Genomic DNA, 17,151 nt, shown 5'->3' on the forward strand with positions numbered 1-17,151 from the left:
TACGTAAAGTATCTGAGTACTTCCTCTCCTGCCGTTCAAGGGTTACTTGTTGCTTCAAAAGCTGTTCAGCCATGTTGGTTTTTCTTTGTTGAACCGTGCCACTCCTCTTCTCGGTCAACGGACACTTTGCATCCTGTGCCTCTAAAGTAAACACGGTGATGCAGGTCTGGGTTTGGTACCCTGCTCTGCCCCTCCCTCATCACTTGTATATAATGTGGACTCCCACATAGATCAGTTCCTGACTGACCCCATCCTGAGTCTGTCCATCCCACTGACTGCTGCCATGTCCTTCGTTGCTCCTCCTGGCTACCAGCCGATCTACGGCCCTGTGAGTATCTTCTGCTGAGTGAGGCATTGCAGGGATAAGCCGCTGTAGGAGAGACACTGGGATTGCCCTCTGTATAATGTGTGTTACACAGGGAATATGCCCGTATAGCATTCTTGTTAGGCTATCAAATTGAAAGCACTATACACTCTTGCACTACTCTGTAATTTCAAGAAACTATCTAGTGCATGCTTCAGAAAAAAAAAATGCTCAGTTTTCACCACACCTAAAGAAAACGAGTGTCATGGAGGAAGTGTGCCCTTTGAACCGCGGTAGTGGTCTCCAGTCAGTGCCATGCATATGACCTGTGCCCATTTTCCCCTTGGGTTTTCACTGCCGGTAAAATTCTTGCTGGAAATATTTGTAACGCGTCTTTATGTTCCCTTGTTTTCCAGACCATTTTCATTGCATTTCTAACACATTATATCATAGGGAATGTTTCGTGTTCACATACTAGAGATCAAATATGTTGGATGCATCAAGCTGTTGATTTAAATACGCTTGATTGACTACCATTCTGGTCAGTCATCATTGGATGCTCTCTTTAAATGACCATTCATTGATTCATTGGATTTGTTAAAAAAGCAACATGTGCACAACATTTATTTTGTGAAATGATTATAGTATGATGTTAATAAAACACATATAGTCTTTACAAAAGGGAAGGGAAAACCATAACAAGTATAGTAAATGTACCGTACTGTCTTTCCCGACACTGCATCCAAAGATCGTAAACAGTGAAGTCAAACTACACATTTTTATGGACACTCCAAATAAGATAAGATAAATTAAAATATACTTTATTGATCCCAATTTGGGAAATGTTTTAGTTGCAGCAGCATGTAAAACAAAGTATTGCCAACATTTGAAATAAAAAAGAGTTGAAAATAAACTATTTTAAAATATGGTTAGGTTAGGGTTAGAAAAGAAAATAATCTCAAAAAAGAACTAAAAGCGTACAATATATATATATATATATATATATATATAATATCCTCCAGAATTTACATTTGTAAAATACTTATTTACTGCATATTTAATGTGTGTGATTTATTTTGCGAGCCTGGGAGCATTGCACAGTGTGGATTAATATTCGTATGCACTGTACAGAATATTCCCTATCTGGGGCCCATTCATGGGGGCCTGAGGGAGGGTGTGTCAATCTACATCCAGGGGTCCATTCCTGAGGATATTACCAGGTGAGTTTACATCTCTAAACTATCTCGAAAATAATTCTTAATCTTGAAAAAAACGTCAACTCAAGGTCCACTTGTATAAGTGTATTGCACTTTTCAACCAAAACCCTTTTTTACTGTTGGAGCACCGTGTGTAATCTGGGTGGAGCAGGTTTCTTTGCATTGCTTAATATCACTCCACTTGTATTACCTCCTTTTCCAAATGGTAATATCAGAGGTCATTTTACAGGCCATTAACAGGCAAGGTAAACACTGCACATACCTGACTGTATCGTAACATCTTAGGCTCTTTTGTTGGGAGAGATTTATTTCCAGTCTGCCCCGCCTGCACTGTTTGCATTTCTGTTTCCTAACGCTAATCCAACATATCAGTCACTAGAGGACTCAGTGACAGAATGCCTCTTCTGTTCCTTTGGCAGGTTCTATATCAACCTGCTCTGTGGAGAGTCTGAGTCCAGCGACTTCGCCCTCCACTTCAACCCTCGATTTGACGGATGGGACAAGGTGGTCTTCAACTCGTGTGAAGAGGGATCCTGGGGCAGTGAGCACAAGACTCATGATATGCCCTTCTGTAAAGGCAAAGCCTTTGAAATGGTCATCCTGACAACTTCACAAGGCTACGAGGTCAGAACAACCAGGAGCTCTAACACAATGTTCTCTCTGTACCACTTTACATTAACCCCCTGTTTCACATTAACACGTTTTCTATTAAACCTTTAATGAATGGTTCTAAGCGATACACATTCACTACCTGTCATTTAGCTTCTATTTAAGTGGCTTGCATACACCTCATTACCGTAGACATGCCTACTGGCACAATATGGGGTTACGTTTCTTGTCCAAGGACACTTCACCATAATGACTGAAGGGGCTGGGGATTGAACCACTGACACTCTGATTGGTCGCCCATCAGGACCCCGTGATCTAATGCATCCACAGAATGGGTGACCCGCCTCCACTACGGTTGCAGTAAACACGTGGTCCCCATTGTCATTTCCAACAGTAACGCTGTTTAGGTCTAGGAATTTCATTGCTATTTCTACACTGTAGGTTATGTGCATATGACATTAAACCTTTGAAAGGAATTGAATCTGGGTTGGGTTTAAAATAAGTAACACAATCTAACAGGTAGTTAAGTATTGTTTCTATGATTACCTCCCCTGCTATCTTGCGCCACTCCATAGTGCTATCATCTTATTGGTGAGGCGTTGAAAGGTCAACGGTAACTACGTCAAAGTTGAAATAATTGGAATTTGCAGCGCTCTACAACAATTATGATGGTCAGGCGTACCACTGTTTCCATAGAAACACAACAGCAACATCAGCGCAGTGCCGTTTCAACGCTTATCACGTGAATTCAGCTTTAAGGCTACATCACCATATTCCAAACCACTTGCCCCAAGTGTTTTATCAAACTGGGGTTGGGTTAGGTCTTGAATGCCTGGTGTGTCTGATAGAGATTCTAAAGAGTGTTTTGCGCATAGGCATCAGAGGTTGATAGTTGTGACAAAATGTCAACATTTGACCCCAAGGAACAATTAAGTAGATGTAAGAACATATAAGGGCTTTTTCAGTGTTAACATATTTGTTAACACTCTCACTTGATTTCTCCAATCAAGACATATTTGTTATTCTTTTTCAAGTATTATCATTGTCATTCATCATTAAGGATACAGACGTTCACTTAAAGGCATCCACAGGAGATATAGTTGTTGACCAATAATAACTAAATTGTAGTTTTTTATAAAAACATTTACTTAATGCTTTTTACTTAAGGATTTATAGTGAGCTGTCATCTTTTGATAAAGACAAGTTGAACTTGTTTTAGCTTTTGTTCTACAGCAGGATTGTTTGTGGTTTTTAGCTTTGAGAAGTATCATTTCAACATATTCACTCTTACTCTTTGGACCACACAAATGCCATGGCAAACTGTGCTGCACATGTGATGATCCTGTTGCAGATCAAAGTCAACGGGAATGACTTCTACACCTTCGAGCACCGCCTCCCCGTGGAGAGGGTTCGTGCCATGCAGATCGCAGGAGATGTTCGCATCCAGACCATAAACGTCATCGGGGTGAGACGTCCCCGTTGTTTCAGAATAATGCTTTGGGCTTTGCTGGGGCGTAGAAACTCAGCAACAAATCAATCATAAACAGCTTATTGTACTGTATTGGGGCTCCGGTTGGCATGAATAGGAAGAAGCTAATACTGGGTTTAATAAATGTGTGTGCTTGCTTCAACTTGCTAGGTTTGAATATAACAATGTGAATTTAAACTTTAATGTTCAATGACAAATGTGTCATATTAAGTTGCAGCAAATGCCCTGTTATTACAACTGTTAAATATATAAACCCTACTGTTACATTTTTACAAGTTTTAATGCAAACTGCTGGCAAAAATAGTGCCAGTAGTAGAACTTGCAGAAGAGTTGTTAGCAAGTGTATGTATGCATAGTATTACATATGTGTGGTAAACAAATAGTGTTCGCTAACTTTTTTTATGTGTACTTTACAAAGATTGTCTTTATTGGTTTTGTGATGTTTGTTTAGTTTTACACTTCTGTTTGGTCTTCTAGGGAGGATACCAAGGTGGCATGGGAGGAGGCATGGAAGTAAGTATACTATAAAGATGAAAATGCAATTCAAATCAGCACTGGACTGGATGTAACATGGTCACCACTTTTAACAGGGAGGGTACCCAGGAGGTGGCACGGGGGTATGTTCCGTTTGTCCTTCAGTGCAGTTTCCTTTCAGAAATACTGTACTTATATGAGAACCAGCGGGCATCATTTTCACTTCTCCTTGCTCGTTCTAACTGATACACAGGGAGGATACCCAGGTGATATGGGAGGAGGCATGGGAGGAGGCATGGGAGGAGGCATGGGAGGAGGCATGGGAGGAGGTATGGGAGGAGGCATGGGAGGAGGCATGGAAGTAAGTACATTTAGGCTGAAGATTTTGTCAAACTAAATGAAATACATCACTAAACAGAATTTGACCCATTGACCTCTTTTCAACAGGGAGGACGTCCAGGCGGTGACATGGGGGTGAATACATGTCTTATAAAAATAATAATAATAAAATAAGTATAAACTATTTCTGCTCTTCACCAATGCCACATGTATCTCGAAATAACTTCAAAAAAAGTCTCCATAATTCACAACAAATCACTGAACAAGACCATGTGCTTCTTTACAGGGAGGTTATCCAGGAGGCATGGGAGGGGGTATGGGGGTATGTACAAAATATTATTATAACCGATTTATTTTTGACTTACATCATGTGCTTATAGCATGTGTATATAAAAAAGTAGTTTGTGTGAACAACATATCTTATTCAGTTGATTTACTTTTTTTTTTTCCTGTCAGGGTGGATTCCCAGGATCAAACCTGCCGGTGAGAACACTACATGAAATAATAAAGCCCTATGTATATTTGATTCCTTCTGCTAATCCAATTTAAATATTATATCTGTTACTCTGATTATAGGGCATGGGCGGGCAGCCAGTCTACAACCCTGTAAGTACAATTTGGTCAACACTCATTTGAAGTACAGACCATGTTAGTTATAAGTCACTCTTAAAGGTGGGGTATGTCATTCACTTCAGAAACACTTGTTGTTATATTCCATGGAATGCTCTTAACATCCTGATAGCAATTAATATCTGAAGTGCTTTGACAATAAATCCATAAAAATATTTCATCTGTGGAAGCTAGTGCTGGGGGGAAACGATTATTTTGAAAACGATTAATCGGGCGATTATTTGATCGATTAGTCGACTAATCGAACGATTATTTTTCTGTTGTTCAATTCATAAAAAACGTAATGTAAAAAAAAACGTAATGTAAACAATTTTTTTTCACGATACTGTGTCTCAGGGGATCTTAATATTTAAGAACCTATTAATGTGTTATACCAGATTAACGGAAATAATCTGAGCTAACTGACGATACAAACCATGTTTACCAAAACAAAACACAAGTCTCATAAGAAGCATCTAAATGACCCCTGAGCGAAAAATGCTAACGGACATTGGCACAGATCTCAAGATAAAAGTACCCTTATTACTTATCGTAGCTGCACATACAATATATCCGATTAAAGCTGAGACTCCACAGATTATGTAGGTACATAGTATCATCACTGAGTGATCCGGACTCGCGACAGGGGAAGCAAATACAGTCATCACAACACGTACCTTCACAGAGCTTCTAGGGAGATCGTCTCACCGCCGTAGCTGTCAATCTGATCAAAATACGTGTTCAATGGCATTCAAATGAGAAAAAACGCGGCTGAATCGGTTAATCCATAGGTTTTTAACGTCTATGTATAAAAAAAATATTGAATTTATAATCCATAATTCCATTTTAAATTGGAGAGCAAATGCTAGCTGCTAATGGTTGCCACCACAGCTATCTGCTGCTTCCGGTCAAGCAGCAGTCTCAGTGAGATATAAATATATAAATATCTTTGCGTTTTGGACTAACTTTAAAATATTCCCATGCTTTTGAAGACCTGGGGCGAGATGTTTTCGTTTGAGGGCTTCGTGCGCAATCCTGTGAGGAGGAGGTGGTAGCCGTTTCAGTCTCCATTGTGTTAGAAGTGCGATTGCGAACTGCTTGTTGCTTTGGGTGACCCACGTGTGTGTGGCGTCATACAGTCTATGGTGGCGACAGTGGTGACAGTCTGCTACTCCTCTCTTCTGTTTGTACACCCTAATCAACACAAGATTACACTATAGTTAGGGGGCTAATCTTGTATTTGCTTGTTCACTAACCTTTTTAATAGTATTTGGTGTATTTGCTGCCTGTTTTGCCCACCAGCTACTGTACTACTGTAGATGTTGACACCTGTGGCGTCAGCTCAGTTGCTCTGCACCACAGATGATGGGGGAGCTGCTGGGGCGGTTCTAAATACCATTCTGCTTTGTTGAGAATATGACCAGCAATGGCAGCCTAAAGAGCGTCATTGGGCTACCTCAGTGGCGGTTCTAGAACATTTTACATGGGGGTGCAAAGGGGAGGCAAGAGGTCATGCCAGGGTGGCATAGGAGGGCGGACAGTACGTGGTATTTTATACTGTATATAACCTATTTATTGTTAATTCATGCCCTAACACAAGTGTTCTTAATGCACAAGAGAAACAAGGTGTTCAGACAAACAATCGGGTGCCCTTTGAGTCCCCCAAGCTTACCTCAACCATTTTAAATGAAAGGAAACTACAAAATGTATTTTAAAGCAATGAATTAATGGAACAGGTTGTTTTGCATTACAATGTAAAATTAAATATATATTTTGTTTTAGACAGACACAAAAATTGGTTGTCTTAGACAGACATATTTGCATGTCCTCACTAAGCATTATTACATATTAATTTAATATTAAACAAATCAAAATGGCCAATTATCCCAAAATGTTGCTGCTAATATAATCACATGCTTGTCAACTTTAACTGATCAAAAATCAATTCTCAAAAAAATACTTGAATTATCTATGAAATTGCAATATTGTCCCTCAGTTTGTTTCAACCCCGTCACGCCATACCATTTACCCTCTTATTAAAATAATTGATCAGTCCATGTGTGATCTGCATTGAGGGAATTACATCATAAAAGTGTCAGTTTCTTCTCTTACCTATATTTCAGTTTTTGTATTTTCAGATTAAGATTGACAAGCTCAACATTTCAACTATGTTGTATGAATTAATTATAGTAAATAATTGTTTATTACAAAAATAAACAATAGTTTTGCAAAATATTACAATTTTGTAATGTCCTTGACTTCCATGTGGTGCCATATCTTAGCTAAACAAGGTCTCATGCCTACTTTTTTGTCAAAAACTTCAACCCTGTTACATTTTTTCAAGGAAATTCCTAGTAATTATTTATATTTTGAGCCTGAGGTGGGAAAATGTAAGTAGTCTACTACCAGATGTTATGACCAAACATTTTGGTTTCATTTTTCAAAGATATAAAGACCCAAAAGGCACCCGATTCAGAGAATACTCAGAATTATGCATACTGTAAGTACTTAATTATAATTAAGTACACAAATGACATCACCCATCTCTTCAGAGAGCTACAGGTGACCTGTGCAGCAACACATTTCAATCAATATTTGTCAATACTAAGAGCTGCTAGATTGAGCTGCTGTAATGGAACATGTAAGGAGAATAAGAACATACCATGTGGTCCAACTGGAGTTTCATCTGCCTCCTGATCCCTGCCTCTGGCCCTCTTTCTGATACTTCATCTTTATTCCTCACATATATTTCTTCTTCTTCACTAATGTCTTCATCTCCTCCTCTTCCTCCTGCTCTGACCCTCCTGGTCTCTTCATCTCCTCCTCTTCCTCCTGCTCTGACCCTCCTGGTCTCTTCATCTCCTCCTCTTCCTCCTGCTCTGACCCTCCTGGTCCTTTCATCTCTCTTTTCCTGTTCCTCTTTCTGTTCGTCCTGATCACTTCTCATATGTCTTTGTGTTGTTGTTGAATCACTCCAATACTCTGGCCTGCAAGAGTCTACTTGTGAAAAGCACTGGTACAAATGCTTGTATAACTTTACACGTTAGGGCCATGTAGCCTAGCTAATATGTAGCATATCATAAATATAACATCAGAAAGTATTGATCAAGTGCACACAGGCAGCTGTGTTTGGATCCAGTTTTTACGGTAAAGGATGTATCCTGGTTTCATTGATCTGGCCTCATGGCTGTGATGTGTAGTTTACGTGGATTTAATAGTAGGCTACCGCGTAGTTTAGCAAAGTGATCGATCTCCCAGCTAACGCTGTCTGCGTAGTATTTTGTAACGTAACGCTCCAAACAGCGCCCGTCTGTTAAACGCTATCGATTCAAACTAAAGCGTTTTATTAATATTTAGTTTCAAGCTCTCGTCCTTAGTAAAAACAAAACTAGTGGAAAGGGAAATGCTCCAAGGGGAAGCTGATCCATAGGTGCTGGGACAGCTCGCTCCCTCTCTGCAGCGGTGTGAGCCGCGGGCTGTGTGAACGCCGCTCCGCAGTTTAATGCAGGGGCGTAGCTGCGTTTTTAACGGGCCTAAAATGATATTTAAAATGATTCACTTTTAACTAATGTAATGCTTGTTTTGTTGCTTGAGAAGCTTGTGGAAATAGTGTAGGTTTGTTTTAGTACAGTTTTAGGGAAACAAAAGTTAGGGGGGCAGCTGGGGGGGCAAGGCTCTACATTGGGGGGGCAGCTGCCCCCCCCTTGCCCCCCCGTAGATCCGCCCCTGGGCTACCTTTAAACAATGGTCTTTCAAACAACTTTTTTCAACTTCTATTTTAAAACATGCAATAATTGCCCTCTTGTGGCCAGGGGCGCCGTAAGGGGGTGAAAAGTTAGGATGATTCTGAGGGCCCGTGACTGACAGGGGCCCAAACAATTTTAGAACATTAAGAAAAAAAATTGTACGTAACCAATGTGATATCTTTTCATGGGGCCCAAAATCCCTGGCGGCGCCCCTGCTTGTGTCAACAGAACAGAATGCATTACATGTGTCAAGTCAATCAGACCTCATTGCACACCAACACTGACACTACAGTGAATTACCTGAAGCTCTGCTATTTGACCTAGCATGGCAAAACAATGAACTCATTCAAGTTAAGCAAATTCATTTTTCATTTCACTGTCGTAACTACAGATGTCCCCTGTGGCATTCTGCTCAAAGCTGTGAAGTTATTTGTTCCGTTTAAATGCATTTGAAGGCTGAGCTTAGTATAACATTGTAAAACTTAGCCTGGCAAGTTAACCCTCCTATTGACTTCGTGTTCCCCCCCCCCCCTCACTTTGGTGTTCGCGGTCAAATTTGACCGGTCCTGTTTAAACTGCTATTACATTAACACAAAAGCCATTAATCAGCACCAAATGTCATTGAACACCCTTTCAAACTGTACATATTGTATCAGATACTGGTATACATGAGAAACTGCAGTAAATATACAAAGAACAGACACTGAACATGTATTGTATGTGCCAGGTATGATCCATGTGGGGGGATGGGCACATAAGAGTGGGAGATGTGTCAAATTGTTCTGTGTGTGTGTGTGTGTGTGTGTGTGTGTGTGTGTGTGTGTGTGTGTGTGTGTGTGTGTGTGTGTGTGTGTGTGTGTGTGTGTGTGTGTGTGTGTGTGTGTGTGGTGTGTGTGTGTGTGTGTGTGTGTGTGTGTGTGTGTGTGTGTGTGTGTGTGTGTGTGTGTGTGTGTGTGTGTGTGTGTGTGTGTGTGTTTGTGTGTGCCAGGTGTGATTCACATGGGGGGATTGGGCACATAAGGGGGGGAACACATCTAGTGTGTGTGTGTGTGTGTGTGTGTGTGCGTGTGTGTGTGTGTGTGTGTGTGTGTGTGTGGGGGGGGGGTGTGTGTGTGTGTGTGTGTGTGTGTGTTTTATCTGATCCGGATGGTTACTAATTCCTTTTCTTTATGGCGGTCATGTTTGACCGGGAACGCCATGGTGTTACAAAGTTGACTAAATCATCCAGAATTCAATGAAAGTGGTGATCAGCAATTTAATATATGTTCAAATGTCTACTGTGAAGGATATCATAAAGCCTTAATGCAATCGAATGGGAAACAAAACAGTTATGATTGATGAAAGTAGTACATCGGTCAGATTTGACCCGAACACAACAGGAGGGTTAAGTGTCCTAAAATGATCAGTGCACAGATAAACACTTTACCAGGCTTGACTTATTTTTAGACCCATAGAACTGTCTCCTATAAGAATCCGGCCTCACAGGGCCACCAGTGTTGCTGTGGAATTTCACTCTTGTTTGGATATTACCTGTCTAATTGAGTTTTTGCTTTGTGTTTTTAGCCCATACCGTACTCTAACATGATCCCAGGAGGCATGTACCCTAAGAGGACCATCATCATCAGAGGGATGTTGCCCTATGGAGCCGACAAGTGTGTTATTAGTGATTATACACACTAACGTCATTAGAGTGTGAGTGCAAACAGACATCGATCACGCTGGTTTCTGTGTGTTGCAGATTGTGGATCAACTTCCTGGTGAGCAGATCTCGGGACATTGCCTTCCACATGAACCCCCGGGTGAGGGAGGGGGTCGTGGTGAGGAACAGCATGATCGGAGGGACCTGGGGCCAGGAGGAAAGAGAGATGAACATGAACCCCTTCATGGAGGGACAGTACTTTGATGTAAGTAGAATCTGTCACACTGACCTCATATTTAGTTCTAAATGTATTTCATATTGGATAGCTGCAATCCAGTACCCTGCAGTTTGATTAGTCAAACTACTGGGTACTTTGACTAATCGTTTAGTCCATGGAAAGAAAACCATTTTTTAAGTTTTGTGATATTTGATATATATGATTTGATTTGATATTGAAGAAAATGCTGTTTACAGCCTCTCAAATAGGACTTCTTTCCACTAGTCTTTTCTGTTCAATGTTGTATCACATTAAAGTGAATCATTTTGGGTTTTGGGCTGACAAAACAAGACATTTAAAAGTGGACTTTGATTAACCACATTGGACGTTTTAAATTATTTTTATGATATTGTATAGCCAAAACAATTACCTGATAATATAAAATAATTGTTGCAGGCCTATAATCCGCTTAATTTTCTGCCTCTGTGTCTCAGATGTCGATCCGCTGCGGGAACCAGAGGTTCAAAGTGTTTGTGAACGGGCAGCACTTGTTCGACTTTGTCCACCGCCTGCAGTCCTTCAATGAGGTGGACATGCTGGAGATAGATGGCGACGTGCAGATCTCCTACATCCACTTCTGAGGAAAAACACCCTTATTAGATATACTATACTTTCTGAACATTATTCAAACATTTCAAGTGTTTTTCAGCTGTTAGCTGATCTTTCAGACATGTCTACCCTATTAGCAGTTTCTTGCTTTTCGATAATAAACCAGACAACCTCAACATCTGCTGTATTGTTGAGTAAATAAACAAAAAATACTCTTTAATAGGATTAAAGGGGCCCTATTCTGCTTTTTGGGGTTTTACCTTCCTGGAGTGTGTTCTATAGGTTTTTGTGCATGTAAATGGTCTACAAAGGCTAAAATCCCTGTGTTCCCTCCAGAGGGAGTTTCTCTCCCACACACTCCCCCTGAAACGCCTGCATTGGACTACGTTGTTTACTTCCCTGCGAAAGTGGCCTTACTGTGTAACACTTGTGCTCCAACACATTGTTTGTGATAGGCTAAGGGCCGGAACAGATAACCAATCAGAGCAGACTGCGCTCTGGTTTCAGACTGAGGGTGAAAAGAGGTGCTGCAGCACAGGCAGTATGAGGAAAATGAAAGGGCTTTTGAACATGTCACAGGAGAGTCACAAACTACAAATATGGACCTGAAAATGAGCATAATAGGGCCCCTTTAATATTGAACATATAAAAGCTCAGGGCTGATTCATGATAAACATGTTTATTTCTTGTACAAAATACTGTAGGTAGGTATATAAAACTTTACAAATCATGATAGTGACAAGATAAAGGCAGTTAAAGTACAGTCTTCTCCCAATTTGTTATAGGAGAATCATAATCCAAACAGACATTCACTGTAATGCAGAACACTGGCTCTCTGAAGGCACTGAAGGTAAAAACTTAAGGCTGACCAGACTGTAATCATGAAGGAATTTAAGTGTTTTTTTCCCCAAAGAAAAGTTTAAGACCAAAATGTTTCAAAAACAATGCTTATGTAATGCAGTATGAGTCAACATTGAAGTATTTATACAGACCAAATGATAGGAGTGCCCCAGTGTCACTTTCTGTCGTTCAAAAACAATGTATGACTCCTCAGTGAGAATACAGTACCACATGTCTTCAGCTGCATTCACATGAAAAGCAGTAATACGGCTGTGCTGACGTTGTGTTTCTATGGAGAGAAATGCAGTAGCACTACCCTCGGCGTCGCGCGATTGTCGCAGAGTGGTGCTCAAAAGTTCAAATTATTTTAAGTTTTTCCACATATAATGATAATCTTTTGACACGCAACCAATTCAATGAAAGCTGTATGTGGTGCCGCATACTAGCAGGGTACATAAATATAGAAACAAAACTTTAGTGGCTGAGTAAAGAGCAAATCATGTGTCATGTGAATGCAGCTTTAGGAGAACTTTACATTTGTCTTAAAGGTCCCATGTCATGGCCATTTCTACTGATCATAATTCCATTGTTGAGGTCTACTAGAATATATTTATACTGTACAATTTTCCAAACTCACATTGGTTTCTCATACAGCATCTCTGTATAGTATGTGTATTCACTCTCTGTCCTAAACGGCTTGTTGGAGCTCCTGCCCCCCCCCCTCCCTGTGAGCCGAGTGTGCTCTGATTGGTCGGGACGTTGAGAGGCTCGCCGCTGCTGCGAGGAGGGGACAGGTTTCTGGGTCGGCGATACAGCGAAACACAGCGAAACTCATCCTGAGCACACAGACACTCACAGCCGAAGTAAAAACAATAAGTGTGGCTTGATATTGAGTAAGAAAAAGGTTTAGAACGCTGTGAGAATGGGTCTGCTGAGAGCATTTCTCCGCCATCCCAACTCGTCTATTACCAGCGTTCAGGGAGCTCGATGCAAGTCAATGGGACTCCCTGTTAGTTAGCCAAGGGATTTGGGCCATTTGGGCCAATCCGGTCATTTGTTGTTGATTTGGGTGTTCACACGTCACTTTACCCAGGAAGAAAACAATGGAAAAAGAGAAATCTCCAACGAGGCGTTCTGGGGCAGCATAGACAGGTCTTCTCTGTGTTAGAGTTTTACTCCCTACAGGGTGTACTTTGAGGGTTTGTGACTCTGCAGACCGTGTACATGCAGAAAAACCTTCATAACACGCAAGGGGACGGGTAATAACCGGAGAAGCATGACATGGAACCTTTAAACAATGATTTCAGTAATGCTACACTATATACTGTGTTGTAATTGAGTACCTTTGATGTAAACATCTGAGAAACACAGCCAATTCTCAGAAAAAGTGTGTAGGAATATGGTCCATTCCAATTACAAAATCATGAAGTAAAGCAAATATATATAAACGTATATAAAGGATAAGTGCATGCATGATGCAAAGTGGCAGCTAGTGGACCTCAAAGCAGAGGTTTGGATATACACACTTTGTATCTGTGTGGTACCACACTTCTATTTACAGTGCTGAACCTCGAGAAATGGAAATATCCCAGGAAGAGAGAGTCAGATGTCAGACGACGAGGTTAGTCATGTTTCCCAGTCTTTTGCACATTTACAGAAAAATAATCGCCCTGATATGCTTTCACAGGCTTCGTTCTCTGCCTTTATATGCAAAGATTTTATGCGAGATGACTTGAGAAAAGTAATAACACAAAATACAAAAAAGCGTAAAAGATATACAAACTATAAACAAACATACAAGGATATAAAAACCAACATTAGTGCAAAGTCGTAGAAATACAAAAATCAGCATTACATTTGTCTTTTTTTTACAAAATGTGTAATAACACTGTGCTTGAGCCAAAAGCAAAGGGGAGGAGCTTATCCCACCGTTTGCCCTGGATAACTCCATCCTGTCCGTACCTACCCTCAGTCATCCATCTGCCCTGGATTATCTGTACCCTATTCATTGGACCAGTACCTACAAAGTCTCCGCTTCCTGAGTTATGACGAAGATGTATCGACTAGTTGAATCAGGACTTTCACAGGTTGTTAGAGAGGAAAGAGGTGCCTTGTGTGAACTGAAAATGGCTCAAGGTGCTAAATGCAAAGTGTCAGGGATTATTAGCGCTACATTTGGACGGAAATGGAGATTCCGGATTCGAACCAGCTCTTATAGCCCGAGTGGAATGTTATTTTCTTCGCAGATGATGGTCTCTTTTAATGTCTTTTTTAAAATTCAATTTCATTCATATTCTGTAGCTTAAGGGCAAAGGTCTTCTAACTTCAGTCGGGTTTCTGTGGGGAGAGAACATCTTATCATCATTATAAAACACAGCTCAAAGTAGAAGAAATATGTATCTCAAAATAACCTTTTGTAGGCAGACATTTGTCAATTTTTTCTTTAGTCCTCAGTTTTCTTTTTGCTGAGAGTTATCAGGGATTCCACGTTAGCGCTTTTTAGCGTCCAAGCTCCTGAGTTTGTTTAGTTGTAGATTCAGGCTGGCAGTGTCTGAGCTGGTTTCACGATCAGATTATTGAGCTTCATGTGAAGGAGATTGATCTGCTGTGTACCGGTAGTTGTATTGCTATAGCGACGGGGAGTTGGGTTTCTCTGATTGTGCTGCAGTGTACGAGTTCAACGACACGTGCTCTAAACCAGATCACCCCCCAGTGTTCCTCTGGCTACACTTTTCACACTCTCTTGGAAATGTGCTCATAACAGAAGTGTAAGGGTTAACAAAGGAAATAATCCCAATTCTTCACTTCCTTGGAATGCTTTGTGTGTGTTTGTGCAAAAAGATCTACTTAGGGGCACTTTAGGTTTCTCGCAGTCAGTAGCAAGAGGATCTGCTTCTTGGACTGGGGTTTAAGGATGGCACACTTTGGCCAGACTTTTATGGGTGACGCCATCACTGCCATGGCATTTTTCTAGAGCCTTCCCTGTCCTCCAGCAGCTCCACAGTCGGGGTGGGCGCTGGGGTTGGGTTGGGGGTGGAATGGCAGGACGGTTGTAGAGGCAGCGTGGCGGTGGAAGACGACACCGGCATGTCCAGGCTCTCCAGGGACTCAGAGAGGGGCCGGGTGGTCTCGTGTTGGGGACAGAGGACGTAGCGGTTGGGGTGGTGCACCTCCACCGTGGTCACAGAGTCCAGGCCCTTCAGGCAGAGAGGGGACGGCCCCCCCATGGGGTCACGGCCACCGACGGCCCCGAGCTCCATGGACGACTCGTCCATGTTGACGTACAGGATCTCCTCGGGATCCTGGGTGTCCGGCAGATCCTCCAGAGCTTTCTCCAGCTGACAGCGCAGCGCCTCGAAGGACGGCCGGTCCTTGGGGCTCAGCAGCCAGCAGGAGAACATCAGGGCGTAGCTGGAGAGGAGGAGAGGACATGTCATTAATGTTAGCACATTGTGGAAGACTGTGAAAAACATTATAGTGAACAGGGCCTATCTAGGGGAATATCTAGGACAGGACAACTTCATTTGGCACTTATTATAGTGGGATTCATTCATTGAATACAAATACAAATTATTATTTATTTTCCTCACAAACAGTATATTAGTTAGAATAACTATTCTTAAAATCGTAAATTTTTACTCCTGAATGCATTTGTTGCTTGCTGTAGATCTTGAAAAATCTTTCAAATGGTTCCTGTTTTTAGTATTAGAAATGAGATGCAAGTACTGCATTTATTTTGGGGGAATTTCCGAGCACATCATTATGAAGTTATTAAACCTGTTTGGTAATGTGTTTACTTAAAATAAAGCAAAAGACTGCTTCTCAATATGAAATAAGAAATCCTATAAAAAAAAATACAAGCTGTTCGTATTAGGAATTCTATATCTTGGTTCACTTAAATTCTTAAACTGTTTAATAATCTGTAGGAAACATGTTCTGACTTAATGGCAAAAATGTAATCCTCAACAGGAGGTAAAAGATTTCCAAGATACTATATCATCAGCTGAGTACGTTCTTTATGAAGAATGTGAAGGTTAAGTAGTCCACACTCACATGTTGTCCAGACAATCTGGAGGCGGCTTGAGACGGTTTCCCTGTCTCAAATAATCATAAATCTCACTGTTCTCCACCCCAGGGTACGGAGTCTGGCCTCTCGTGGCGATCTCCCACATGGTAACTCCAAACGACCACTGAGGGAGACAGAAATGGGAAATAGAAAGGATTAACAAAGGGTGAAGAAGTTTAATTCCTTTAGGGTTTACACGCCTTGCCACGCACACTTCTCAAACATCAATCTGCGCTGGTCAAACACTGGTTATAGAAATAACACATGCATGTTTTTCTAGGCTTTATGGAAATCCTATTTTTACTTACAGTACAAAATAATGCACATTCATTTTAGCGCTTACGCAGCATGAAGACTTTCACATGTGCATGGAAACGCGAACGGGCCCCTCAGGAATACATGCAGTATCAGCTGTTACTGTTCACATGGAAACATCAGAGCTATGTCTTCATGAAGCTATTGAAATAATGCTAGTTATCAGTTTTTAAGAGTACAATTACATTTTAAAATTAAACAGATAGCAGTTTTTTTTCAAATAATACTGTTTTTGTAACTTCTGAGGACATTGTTTAGTCTTGCATTAGCTGCATGTCTAACTCTGTACTATGTTGATAAACTTTAGCCAATAGTTACCTGAAATCTTTTTTTGTACTACAGCCCCTTAGACATGAATGGTTACTGTTCAATATTTAAAAGTACTTTCTTCCTTGGCAGAGAACTATTCAAATAGATACTGTTTTTTACAATGTTATACAAAACATCCTCAGAAACTTCTCGAAATACTTCTCAATATCATCTCCATCTCTGCTATCCATCCCTATGCCCAGTAGGATCTAAACACTTGTAGCTATAAGGATAACGTGTCACTTGAAGCTAAATTGTAGCCATAAGCTTAAGCCTTAAACACATAAACTAAATAGAGAACCTTGTGGGGACCAGTCCCCAGATAGTAGGTAGTCCCCACATTGTCAGTCAAACAAGCACACACACACA

At 40.9% G+C, this 17,151-nt stretch overlaps 2 protein-coding genes across 2 annotated transcripts in view; one reads left to right on the forward strand and one right to left on the reverse strand.

Moving 5' to 3' along the window:
* Positions 1-251: 251 nt before the first annotated feature.
* On the forward strand, positions 252-11,477 carry LOC117555653 (galectin-4-like). The gene is made up of 14 exons (XM_034230590.1): positions 252-328; positions 1,436-1,524; positions 1,941-2,145; positions 3,482-3,595; positions 4,097-4,132; positions 4,210-4,236; positions 4,347-4,454; positions 4,541-4,567; positions 4,719-4,754; positions 4,889-4,915; positions 5,009-5,038; positions 10,351-10,439; positions 10,526-10,691; positions 11,138-11,477. Exons 1-14 carry the CDS (start codon positions 284-286, stop codon positions 11,282-11,284), a joined length of 1,146 nt encoding a protein of 381 aa, XP_034086481.1. The 5' UTR covers positions 252-283; the 3' UTR covers positions 11,285-11,477.
* Positions 11,478-13,701: 2,224 nt separating this feature from the next.
* LOC117555618 (tyrosine-protein kinase receptor UFO) overlaps positions 13,702-17,151 on the reverse strand; it is a 49,831-nt gene continuing 46,381 nt past the window's right edge. Inside the window, exons 19-20 of the mRNA XM_034230544.1 lie at positions 16,146-16,282; positions 13,702-15,503 (exon numbers count right to left, since the gene is read on the reverse strand). Coding sequence (XP_034086435.1) covers positions 15,044-15,503; positions 16,146-16,282 — 597 coding nt within the window. The 3' untranslated portion in view covers positions 13,702-15,043. The remainder of the gene's footprint in view (positions 15,504-16,145; positions 16,283-17,151) is intronic.

This window comes from Gymnodraco acuticeps, unplaced genomic scaffold (assembly GCF_902827175.1).
Source record: "Gymnodraco acuticeps unplaced genomic scaffold, fGymAcu1.1, whole genome shotgun sequence".
NCBI lineage: Eukaryota > Metazoa > Chordata > Actinopteri > Perciformes > Bathydraconidae > Gymnodraco > Gymnodraco acuticeps.